Source organism: Phascolarctos cinereus, unplaced genomic scaffold (genome assembly GCF_003287225.1).
Source record: "Phascolarctos cinereus isolate Bilbo 61053 unplaced genomic scaffold, phaCin_HiC Scaffold_726;HRSCAF=1367, whole genome shotgun sequence".
NCBI classification, from domain to species: Eukaryota; Metazoa; Chordata; class Mammalia; order Diprotodontia; family Phascolarctidae; genus Phascolarctos; species Phascolarctos cinereus.
Genome location: NW_027556098.1, coordinates 54,269,228 through 54,281,531, shown reverse-complemented (window position 1 = coordinate 54,281,531; position 12,304 = coordinate 54,269,228). Strand labels below are relative to the sequence as shown.

Sequence of the window (12,304 nt, the reverse complement as noted above, 5' to 3'; positions counted from 1 at the left end):
AAAAGGTGGACAGAAAAGAGTTAGGATACAAGAGCCAGAGGTTTAAAACAAGCAATATGCTAGAATATAAAAGGGCTGAGTGTAATTTTTAAAAAGTCCATTGGAATAGAAATAAATTAATGGCACACACTATAAACAACAATGCAGTTACCTGACGGAGGGGGCGGTCTTTGGGGTGGAGCTGGACGGGCAGGGGGAGCAACTGGACGAGGAGGAGGAGGGCGTTTAGGCTCCAAGCTCTGTGAAGGCTCTTTCTGTGATATTACTGCTTGAGTGTCAACAGGAGAATCTAAAACAACAACAACAAAAAACCATATATTTTATTTGAAAAATTACTTTCTCTGATGTATTGAAGACAATTACATTTTTTTTGGAGGGGAGAGGCTAATTCAGTATAAAGCACAAAAAAATCTAGATATCCTCATTCTGCAAGTGGGAAAATTAAGGAACAATGCCTAAAGCCAATTTAGAGTAGTAACTAGAATCTAGGTCACAAAGAGTACCTTCTATGGATAAAATGGCAGGGAAGGATTCTGGTGGTTCACAGTTCTACCCAAGGAAGTTGCTCACAGAGTTACTTAGCATGTGTGTCAGGCTCCTAAAGCATTTTGATGGGCTAAGAGTTCACTGGCTTAGTCAGCAATATAGGAGCAGGATGCGGTAGAAAGCTCAACAAGCCAAGTGAGGAGGCTGAGATTCTAGTTCCACTTCTTCAACTAGCTGGGCCAGTCTCATCAAATTATAACTTTCCTGAGCCTCAATTTCTTCACTGATAAAATGAAACAGACCAAGGTTGTTAAGGTATTTTCCAGATCTAAAATTCTTTGATTCTACAGATCAAATCCAAAATTCTTTGGTTCTAAGAGCAAATCCAAGAAGAATCTGAACAACAGTATGTCTGTCTTTTGAAGGTTAGTTCTGCTGTGTAAATATAATGAACAAGTTTGGCTCCAGAAAAGAACTCACCTCGGAGTAAGGAATATGGTATATAAGGTTAGTTTGGTCAATGTGTTGGCTAGTTTTGCTGAATTGCTTTTTTTCTCCTCTTTTAAAATCTGTTACAAAGGATAACTCATAGGAGAATGTACATATTTGGAAATGCACACGACATAAAAAACAAGCATCGATAAAAATGATAAATTTTTTAGAAAGTTCTAGTCAAGAAAATCTAAAAGTCACCCAAACATTTTATCTATCACTTGAATATTTCTAATTACTGTGTATCCTTTCAGTATAATGTATGTTTTTTGAGGATAGAGACTTTTACTCTTATCTTTGAATTCCCAGCATCTAGCCCAAGTATTTAATACATGCTGGATAAATTTCTTGTTTATGGAATAAATCTGTAGGGAAAAGGAGATAAAGCCCTTTTCCCTCCTTCCTCTTCTTATCTGTATGGCATTACCTTAATGGTACTACAGTTTCCCTTCTTTGCTTCTCACTATACTGGAATGTTAATCACCAAGCACAGAAGCTAGGGTCTACCTGACCTTCCAGGACTGGCTTCTCTTTCCTATCCAGCAGGCTTGGTTTCAGGTGAACAGGCTCCCAACACTTCTTTCTGCCTTTACCTTCTAAATGGAATCAGCAGAGATCTTTAATAATGGGCCCTTTTCTGTCAGGAATATGATGGGGGTTCTTCTAACTTTCCCTTAATCTCATAGTTCCCTTTGGCCAGCTAGTGACCTTTCTCTTAAAGGTAGAATCTTGCTCTGGGAGCAAGCTGTGGTACTTATTCCATGTGGCAGTAGCCTCCCCTTTTGATTCATCTGGGTACTGATCTATAGCCCACCTTACCCTTTCCCAGAATGATTATAGCTACTGCCACGGTAGGATGAAAACATTCCTCATCCTTCCTTTCTCATTACTAAGTACTTTCTTCTTGAAAGGTACATATAATGAGGAGATTCTCATTTGGCAAAACATCTGATCCTCGTGAGGTTTTGTCTCCTGCCTGTTTGACTATCTAAGCAGCTAGGTGGTGCAGTGGATAGAGTGCTGGGGCCTAAGTCAACACTATAATAACATAAAAGTAAATGGAAATAATTGAATTTATAGTAGTATTGCACATAACATACACATCTGAAAATAAGACCAAGTCAAGGACTGAATATATATAATGAAAGAATTAAATTCTGGTGATATGAATGAATTTCTTTTTCTCTGTGTATAATTCAGTGACAGTTTTTCTTCTCCTACCTTTGGCCTCAAGAAAATAGGTATATACATGACATATAAAGTATTACACATGGTGTGCCTAAAGTACAGTTCAGCTTTTTAAACTTTAATAGCTTAAAGCTGTACTAAGACTTTTGGGACCTGGGGCAGCTAGGTGGCACAGTGGATAGAGCACCGGCCCTGAAGTCAGGAGGACCTGAGTTCAAATCCAGCCTCAGACCAAACACTTGACACGCTTACTAGCTGTGTGACCCTGGGCAAGTCACTTAAGCCCAATTGCCTAAAAAAAAAAAGACTTTTGGGACCCCCTGTATATTCCAGACCTTCACAAGCTCCTAGGCAGCAGGGAGAGGTCTGCCTGATCTACTTGCAATGTCAAAAATCTTTTCATTTTGGGGGAGAAAACACATATAGGGACTAAGTTAATGTACAGATACTTGCATTGTGAAGAAACAGGAGGAACAGGAGGTCCAGGAGCTCTTGACGGTCCTCGGCTTGGTCTGGCAGGAAGGGGAGGTGGAGGAGCTTCAGCTATTGTAGGGGACTGGCAGGGGCTAGACCGAGGGGAACAGCTTGGGGAAGTTCCAAGACTAGAGCCTGAAGCTGGTTGTAGATGCTGAGGAAGAATTTCTTCTACTTCTGCACTGTAGTCATCAATGTCGCCTAAGGAGGAAAAAAAAAAACAGTACTTTCTTTTACTAACAAACGGGATATTTTGGACTTCCATCAAAATGAGTCTGTTAATTAAGATTTGTTTTCTTTTTTAGTCTTACTTTCTGCAATATTCACTAATTCTATGATTCAAAGGGCTACATTTCAGAGCCCAGAATTTGAAGGACTAAATTACACAAGCCACCTATCAACTTCACAAATAAATACAGATTAAGCATGGAGGTTTATTTGAAACAAACCTAAAAACTATTTAATGAAGCCAAAGGAATGAGAGTCTACATTTCAAGTCCTTGTAATTCTAAGTTTGACAAATTTACTTGCACAATTCTGTAAAGGGTAGGAAACAGGTTCAATTCTAGAAACTCATTAAGACATATAGGAAGTTGTTTTGATTACAATATATATTTCAACAACAAATATATTTATTACTAATTAAAATGATACAGAATCATAGAAGACAGCTTAAGGAAGCAAATGTTCAGCAGACCTATGAATTTGAGAATGCAATAGCTTACTTACATTTCTATGCTATTTCTTTGTCCCATCCATCTTCTGTGTTTATCATTCATGTCTCCCCAACAGCTTAACAGTTTCTACTTTCTAATACTTTGATGTATTTGTGATTTTATCTATCATGCTCTCTAACAATACAGCTTAAGCTCATCCATGCCTGCCCATACTGATTACTCACTTGTATATTCTCATAAATACAAACTGTTATCACAATGTGCTTTGGGGGAAGGTGGCAGTGGGGAGGAAGTAGCTTCCTTTAGATCTATTACATTACTTAAATATCATATGTGATTTTACCATTTTGAAGTTCATGTTAAAATTAATGAGATTATAGTGCCAACTTTTGGTTTTACCACAATAACAAAATAACATATTCTTATTTATATTTGCAAATGACTTAGTAATTCAAATGAGATCTCATTTTATTAAAAAACAATTTGAAACAAGAAATATAATATGAAATAAAAAGAAATGGACACTGCTAATGTATATACCAAAAAAGTGGAAGAGAGAGAACAATGAACAAATAATTCAATGAAATTTTCAGAAGTATCTTGGCACAAGTTTTTTTTTTAAAAAGAAAGCATTACAAAGAAGACACTGCTATTTAATGAAGAGGAAGAGCCTGCTGGAGGCAGTATAATATAGTGGAAAGAGAACTAGCTATGGAGTTAAAGGACTTGGGTTCAAGTTCCACCTCTGACAATTACCTGTATGACCTTGGGCCTTGGTTAGTCTCCCATATAAAATTAAAGGGTTGGGCAAGCTGGCCAAGTCTGTGCTCCCTTTCAGTTCTAGATCTATGATCCCATGAAAGACATAGAGCTATAAAATTTACTTGTTCAATAAACAGACCTTCCATAACAAAATCTTCAGCAACTTCTGCATCTTCACCAAGCAAAGTTGAACTTGTTGATGGTGGCAATATAATACTAATTTTCTCCAAATTAATTTCTTTTTCCAAATCAGCGATCCAGTTTGGGCTTTTTAAGGTAATAGTTATGATTCGATCTAAAAACTGTATTTGGAGGAAAAATACAAATTTATTAACATGAAAATTAAACCTTCTCCATTAAAGATACTTTGTCCCATTCTTTCCAAGACCCCAGAGTGGCTAGAGGGCACAGCAGGTCATACAGAGGCCCTTCCCTGCACCCTGTTCAGTAAGCGATATCTGGAGTTATCACAGGAAATGAACCTTCACGTATTCAATCACATTGATGAATCACCAGCTACCAAAGCGTGAGCTATATCCCACCTAAACCCCACACTTCTCTTATTTCCATTTACCTTAACTCCATTCCTCTTGTGTCCCACTGTGGCACTGCCCACCCCACTTTCATTGTGAACATTCTCTTCACTAAAAACTTCCCTTCATTCTTCCTCTTGGGCTCCTTCTGTCTATTCATACTCATGGAGACCTGGCTCCCACCAGATCTTTAACTATTCTTTCTACTACCGTTTACATAGTCCACTCCTTATCCTGATCCTGAAGAGAGCTGGAACACTTATTGTTCACCATTGCCAATTCCAGACTCCTCCTCTGATGCCATCAATCAATACCCTCTCTTGGATGCCCATGAATTGGGGAATGGCTGAGCAAGTTATGGGATATGAATGTAATGGAATACTATTGTGCTATAAGAAATGATGAACAGGCTGACTTCAGAAAAACCTGGAAAGACTTGTGTGGTCTGATGCTGAGTGAAGTGAGCAGAACCAAGAGAACACTGTACACAATAACAGCCACTTTGTGCAATGACTAATATTGAAAAACTTCCCAGCAATACAAGGATCTAAGACATCTCCAGAGGCCTCATATGGAAAATGCTATCCAGAAGAAAGAACTATGGAAGTTGAATTGCTATTTTTTTTTCTCTTCTGTTGAGTTTTGTTTCCTCTTTCTGATGGTTTTTCCTACTGGTTTTAATTTTTACTTACAACTCACTAATGTGAAAATATGTTTAATAGGAATGTAAATGCATAGCCTATATCAGATTGTGCGCCATCTTGGGGAAGGTGGTGGGGAGGAAGGGGAAGAAAAATTTTAAATTCAAAAGCATATGGAAGTGATCACTGATAAATCAAAATAAATTAATAAAAAAAAATCAATACCCACTCTTTATTTGAAATTTGTTCCAATTTTTTTTACCCAGTCAAGATCCTAATACCAGTTATCTATTGTACCCTGTTGCATTTGCCCTGCTTCCTTAGGAATTCAGGTTTTCCTCTTCACTCCAATACCTTCTTAAATATTCTAACCTCCCCTTCCCAATTCCTCAATCTCAAATTGCCAAGACTTCCTTTACTCCACAATAATCACACAATTATCAGGTACACAGCTGTCACTCTTTATCTCATGATCACCCTCCAGTGTCCTGTTTCAAAGAACAAAATTTCTGAAAAGCTTTTATCAGACCCATACCCTCTTTATCACTCCATCTCTCCCTATACTTTATGTGTCCTAAAGCTATTCTTCATCCTTACTAGGACTTCTATTCTATCACTCAAGTATGCTCTCAAACTATCAAATCTTTTTTCCTTCTTTACCAATCTTCAACTCTATGGCTAACCAGTTCCTCTAATCTCAAACCCCTTATTCCTCTAGCCTACTGAAGTTCATGCTCTGCCAAACTCTAATCTAACAACTGATATTCCCCCCCCCTTTTTTTTAGTGAGGCAATCAGGGTTAAGTGACTTGTCCAGGGTCACACAGGTAGTAAGTGTCAAGTGTCTGAGGCTGGATTTGAACTTAGGTCCTCTTGACTCCAAGGCAAGAGCTCTATCCACTGCGCCATCTAGCTGCCCCAAATCCTGGAAATTCTTACCATACACCTTATCTGCTTCTATTCACATGCTTAACATGAACAGGAGGAGATGTGAGCTGGAGGAAATCATGGAACCAAACTAACTAGGTTCTCTACAAATTCATACATCTAATCTCAGGGGTCTTCACCACAGCAAGGAAATATGTATACTCCCTAATTGAGTCTCTATCCCATTCTCTATAGAGACTCTTCTAAATCCTCCTCCTCCCCTCTCATGTTCTAACCAAACTTGTCTCCTTTCTCTTCCTCAGCCATGACATGCCATCTACAGGCTCCATGCCTTTGCATTGGCTGTCCTCCTTTCCTGGAACGTGCATCCTCTTCTACTCTGCCTCATACAGTCCCCCTCCTTCCTTTATGATGCAACTAAAGCACCATTTTTTACATGAAACCTTCCCTGATGCACCCAACTGCTAGTATCCTCTCTCTCAAACTACCTTGAATTTAACTACTTTGATTTTTGTTATTTGTGGTTCTGTTGTTGATGTGGTTAGGGTTTTTTGTTTGTTTTTGTTTTTTAGCATTACAAATGGCTCCAAAGAATAGTTTTCAAAGGATCAGAATTGTAGATCCTCCCAACAGCAATGGATAGACACGTGGTGGGTATAAATAGGCTGCAGTATAATATCAAAAAACTTGGCAAAACAATGGTATAAAAGATAATAAAAGAGATGCATGACTAGAAAAAATAGATGGACTGGTCAAATAACATGAGTGAGAGATAATAGGTAGACAGCCTGTGTGCTCCACTGGTACCCACAAGATATTAGGAAAGCTAGAGAAAGCCCCCCAGCACACTATGATAATGAAAAAACAAAAGCCTTGATACTTACATAGCATTTTGAGGTTTACAAAGAGCTTTATATATTTTTATCTGAATTATCTCATTTGACCTTCATAACAACTCTGTAAGTACTATTATCCTATTCTTTTTTTTTTTTGGGTGAGGCAATCGGGGTTAAGTGATTTGCCCAGGGTCACACAGCTAGGAAGTGTCAAGTGTCTGAGGCCGCATTTGAACTCAGATCCTACTGACTCCAGGGCTGCTGCTTTATTCACTGCGCCACCTAGTCACCCCTTCTATTATCTTACTCTTATATTACAGATGAGGAAACTGAGGCTCAAAGAGGTTAGAAGTCACTTGCCCATGGTTACAAAGCTAGTAAGTGTCAAGAGTCAGAATTACAATGCAGGTCTTCCTGACACCCAAGTCTACAACTCTTCTTCATCATTACTCTCTGTGGAGGATTTGTAGGAAGTCAAGGAGAAGTTGCAGAGGATGGAACATGTCAATGGGTTCTGAGCTACATCAGTGTAGGGAAAATCCACACTGATATCACAGATCCATTGAAGCACTGATTTTAAACCTTTTAGTGAAAGCAAACTTGTTTAAATATGTGATGAATAATACTCATAAAAATGGTTACTTCTCCTCTGTATTTCAGCAGCTATTTATAATACTAATCATCAATATACCAAATATTTCATCAGTCTGTGCCAATATAATAAAAAATGCATTACTCAACTTATGAGTGGTGATTACCTTAAATATTACATCATAATGATAATGTGCCTCAGTAAATCCTTTTCTTCTGAGTACCTCTGGTCTTCTTCATTATAATCTAATGACTACATATTTTAGAAATTTATGATCTCACTGGAAGCATGCAGAATAAATTTACAGATAGTCTAATTCATAAAAATTGAGACAATTCTGTGTCTATCAGTGGTATGATTTGTGCCCAGTGAGTCAATAATATTCCAAATAAAGAATAGTTTTGATAGTCTAACCAAAATTTAACAAGCTATAAAAATTATTTATGGATGAAATTAAAAATTATTATCCACAAGAAGTAAGGACACAATGAAGTAAACTGAGTTGAATGTTTTTCTTCCTATGTTGCTTCATTTCTCTATTTCATATTATCAGCTAAATGCTAGTTGACTGCATATTCTATAAGTGATATAAAAATACCCCCTGAAAAATATTTGAAATTTTCAATTACAAAACAAACTATAATGAAAGAAAACCAATTATACAAGGGGCAGTGTGGGGTAGTAGAAAAAGTATTAGACTTGGAAGTCAGGAAAAAAGGGCTCAAATCCTACTTCTAATATTTCCTAGCTGTATAATCATAGGCAAATTACTTAATCTCTCAGGGTCTCAAATAAGGCGATTTACAGAAAGTGACTTGCAAACCTTAAAGTGATTTATTTATCTATACATGTATGAGGGTGTGTGTGTGTGTATGTGTGTAGAAGGGAGTCTGCTATCATTATGACACCCATATTTTCTTATTATGCAACATCAATGGCGGTTATATTTTGTGGTTATGCTGTGAAGTCTGGTATGACTCTTAGACTTGTACTTAAATAGGAAATACTTCTATCTATAATTCTGTAAGACTGACTATCTTTTATTAATCAGCATGACTAGATCAGATTAATATAAAACTGCTTAGAAGACCACTTCAGAATCCTTTAGAATCAATAACACAGTGCCTTACATGATATAGGCATTTCATAAATGTTTATTAAATTGAACAAAGGTTACATTACCTCTTTACCATTTAGGCTCAGAACACTCAGGGCAGAACTTCCTTCCAAAAATGTTACCCACATTTTGTCTTCTACAAACCTTTAAGACAATTGTAAGGAATGTCAGTTATTTTTATTGTAATAATTTGATATCTCACTGACTTATTCAGTATAAATTTATGGTTGTGAGAATACCAAAAGATAAAACATTTTTTAAAGGGAATTTTAATAAAACCCTAATTTTAAAGGTTAACAATCAGTGGCTAAATATTAAATACAATTCTTTATCATTAGGAAAAGAAACAAAAATGAAACAACAAGAATTATAGCTAACAGTCTTTTCGTTAGAGAAACTTTTCTGGATTTGGCAATGCTTAGGATTTTTCTAAAGTCTGAAGAAGGAAATTAAGAATTAAATGTACAAATCATGGACATTTAGAGGAAAAGGCAAAAAATGAAAGCTGCTGAAGCAGATTATAATTTTTCTGATCAAAGGCCATGGTATTATTGCCATAACTGCCTAACTGTGGCCTTATGAAATAAGATAGGAACTATCTGATATTCAATTTGTCCAGCATAAAGGTATTAAGTTGCTCCTTGCTATCGTCAGAAATGTATGAAGTGCTTCAATTTTCTTCAAATTCTATATGTAAATTTTCTGGAGTATCTTTGCAGATAACAGAAAAGAATTAAACATATTCTAATATATATACACAAGATTATAAAAACTGACACTCTGAATCATACAATTGCTATCTTTGATAAGAAAACCATATCCTCACATTCTTTAGTGTTTCTCCCTAGTTTTCCTTAAAAATCCAGGATGGTTCTACCATCCTGGATTTTTAGGTGATTTTAAAATTGATTACTTGTTATGTTTTTAAGATAACTCTGCTTCTTCCAAGGTTTAACACTTCCCTGCCTCCCATCTCCTCTGGAATTTTAGGATAATGAAACTTGATAAAAAAAAGTCTATATTTACCCATCTCAATACTTCACAATCTTAAGCACTTCAGTCTTCCTTTTTACATACTGCTAAGTTAATTTTTCAATATACAGCACTTCCTTTGATTTTGGTTGTCCTTCTGTGAACCTTGTAGACTAAAATGTCTTCAAGTATAGCCAGAATTGCCCACAATATTCTAAGTACAGACAAACCAAGGTTTGTATAAAGGATGTTTTTTAGTTTGTTTTTAATACTCATCCTCACAAAACGGCAGCCATTTGGACATTAATGAGAGTCTTTGAATGACAGCTAGGAACCTATTCTAGATCATTAAATAAGAGCTCAGAACCTCAGATGTATGATTTGGATTGTTTTCCTCTAAACGCATTACCTTATACTGCCTTATAATGAGACTTTTCTGCTACTTTTCCATTCATATGAGATGTCTGTACTTTAGCCTTGTTGGCTGGGTATTTCACCAACCTCAAGAGCTTACTATCATCTGCACATTTGGAAATTTCACTGTGTATTTTTATCCCCAGTTCTGGCTCCTAAGTAGCAGTCCCTAAGGCCTTTATATAGAGAGCCCCTACCTTCCCAGTCTTCCTACATTCTAGATCCCCTTCTGTATCCACTTGCTGCTCCTTGTGAACAAGACCCTCCATCTTTAGGCTCTGGGCATTTTCTCTGTTTCTTCCTAATGCCTGGAATGTTCTCCTTCCTCATCTTTACCTCCTGGCTTTCCTGGCTTCCTTTAAGCTCCAGCTAAAGGAAGATTTGTCTACAGGAAGCCTTTCTTGATCCCCTTTAATTCTAGTACCTTCTCTCTGTTGATTACTTTCTATTTATCATATGTGTGCATGTGTGCGTGTGTGTGTGCGTGCGTGTGTGTGTGTCTTTTGCCTTTCTTTGTGTCACCAGTGCTTAGCACAGTGCCTGGCACATAGCAGACGCTGAATAAATGTTTATTGACTGAGATGGGGTACTGTGTGTGAGGAACAGAAAGGAGTCAAGTGTCACTGGATCCCAGAGTACATGGAGGAGAGTAAGTATAAGAAGGAAGAAAGGTAGGAAGGAACTAGGTTATGAAGGGCTTTGAAAGCCAAAAAGAAGATTTTATATTTGATCTTGAAGGCAATAAGGAACCACCAGAGTTTAGCAGGAGTGGGGTGGTAGTGGTGGTGGTGGTGCTGTCATGGTTAAGACCTGTGCTTCAGGAAGGTCACTGAGTAGGGGATGGACTGGGATGGGAAGAGATGATGCAGGGAGACCAACCTGTAAGCTACTGCAGTAGGTAAGGCAAGAGGTGATAAGGGCCAGCACCAGGGGGGTGGCAGTGTCAGAGCAGGGAAGTGGATGCACACAAGAGATGTTATGAATGAAGGAGACTGTCATTTTGGGCTCCTTGAGAGCAGGGACTGTCTTGACTTTCCTTATATCCCCAGAGCTCAACAAAATGCCTTAAATGTTTAATGACCGACACGCCCATTTCTCTTTGCTTCTAATCTCTTAGCCAATACCTTATCCAAAAGAACAATAGTCTTTTCAAAGCCTTGGTGAGTAGCTATTTAAAAGTCTTCTGGTATAAACTTTAAATAATATTTTAAAAGTCTAAAAGTGTTACATCTACTTCTTTATCCAAACAACTCAAGCTGGTAAGTCACATGACCTTTCCCTTTATAAAAACCATATTTAATTTTCCATATTATGTTTAAGGAAATCTGTCTTCATAAACATGTACATGTGTATGCATATGTCATCTCTAAATAAATAGTAGATAGGAATCATGTAGTCTAGTTTATTATTTTAGACAGAGTTGGCATATTAACAAATGCCTGAGCAAACAAACCTGAAAGAATTGAACATACCTAGGAAGCTCAAAGTTTCACATATTTTATTCACTCTGTCAATATTATCTCAAAGTTGGGAAAGCACATTTTACCAATGAAGAAACCCTGGGACATGCCCTATAAAGGGCAGATGTTCAGTGGGAAAGCTGAGAATGGGAAACAAAAATTCTTGACCTCTGTAGCCTTTGACACTGTTGATCATACTCTTCTTGATATCCTCTTCTTTAGGTTTCTTCGGCTACTTTTTCCTCTAGCTGTCTGACGAGTCCTTCTTAGCCTCCTTTGCTGAGTCTTCCTCTAGGTCACACCTGATTAAAGGTGGTGTCCCCCAACATTCTGTCCTGGGCCTTCCTCTCTTTCTTCAATACTATTTCACTTGGTCATCTCATCAGTACCCATGGCTTCAGCTCAAAGTTCTTCACAACCTGGTCCCCTCCTACTTTTACAATCTTCTTACTCCTGACCTCCCCAACTTCCCTTCACCCCTACCCCTACCTCCCACTCTCCAATCCAGTGATTTTGGCCTCCTAGCTATTCCTTAAACGAGACACTCCATCTCTAGACTCCAGGCATTTTCACTGGCTATATCCCATGCCTTCCTTATCTCCCCCTCCTAGCTTCCTTCAAGTCCCAGTTAAAATCCCATCTTCTATAAGGAACCTTTCCTGAACCCCCTTAGTGGTAGTGCCTGCCCTCAACTGATTACCTCCAATTTATCCTGTATATATCTAGTTTGTAGATAGTTGTTTGCATGCTGATTCCTCCATTAGACTGTAAGC

General features: G+C 37.6%; 1 protein-coding gene across 17 annotated transcripts in view; it reads right to left on the bottom strand.

Moving 5' to 3' along the window:
• SYNJ1 (synaptojanin 1) overlaps positions 1-12,304 on the bottom strand; it is a 119,149-nt gene that overhangs the window by 18,730 nt on the left and 88,115 nt on the right. For all 17 annotated transcript variants that reach the window (XM_078146565.1, XM_078146566.1, XM_020996024.2 and 14 more), the window contains 4 exons: positions 8,751-8,829; positions 4,219-4,381; positions 2,620-2,841; positions 152-289 (listed from right to left, as the gene is read on the bottom strand). In XM_078146565.1, coding sequence (XP_078002691.1) covers positions 152-289; positions 2,620-2,841; positions 4,219-4,381; positions 8,751-8,829 — 602 coding nt within the window. The remainder of the gene's footprint in view (positions 1-151; positions 290-2,619; positions 2,842-4,218; positions 4,382-8,750; positions 8,830-12,304) is intronic.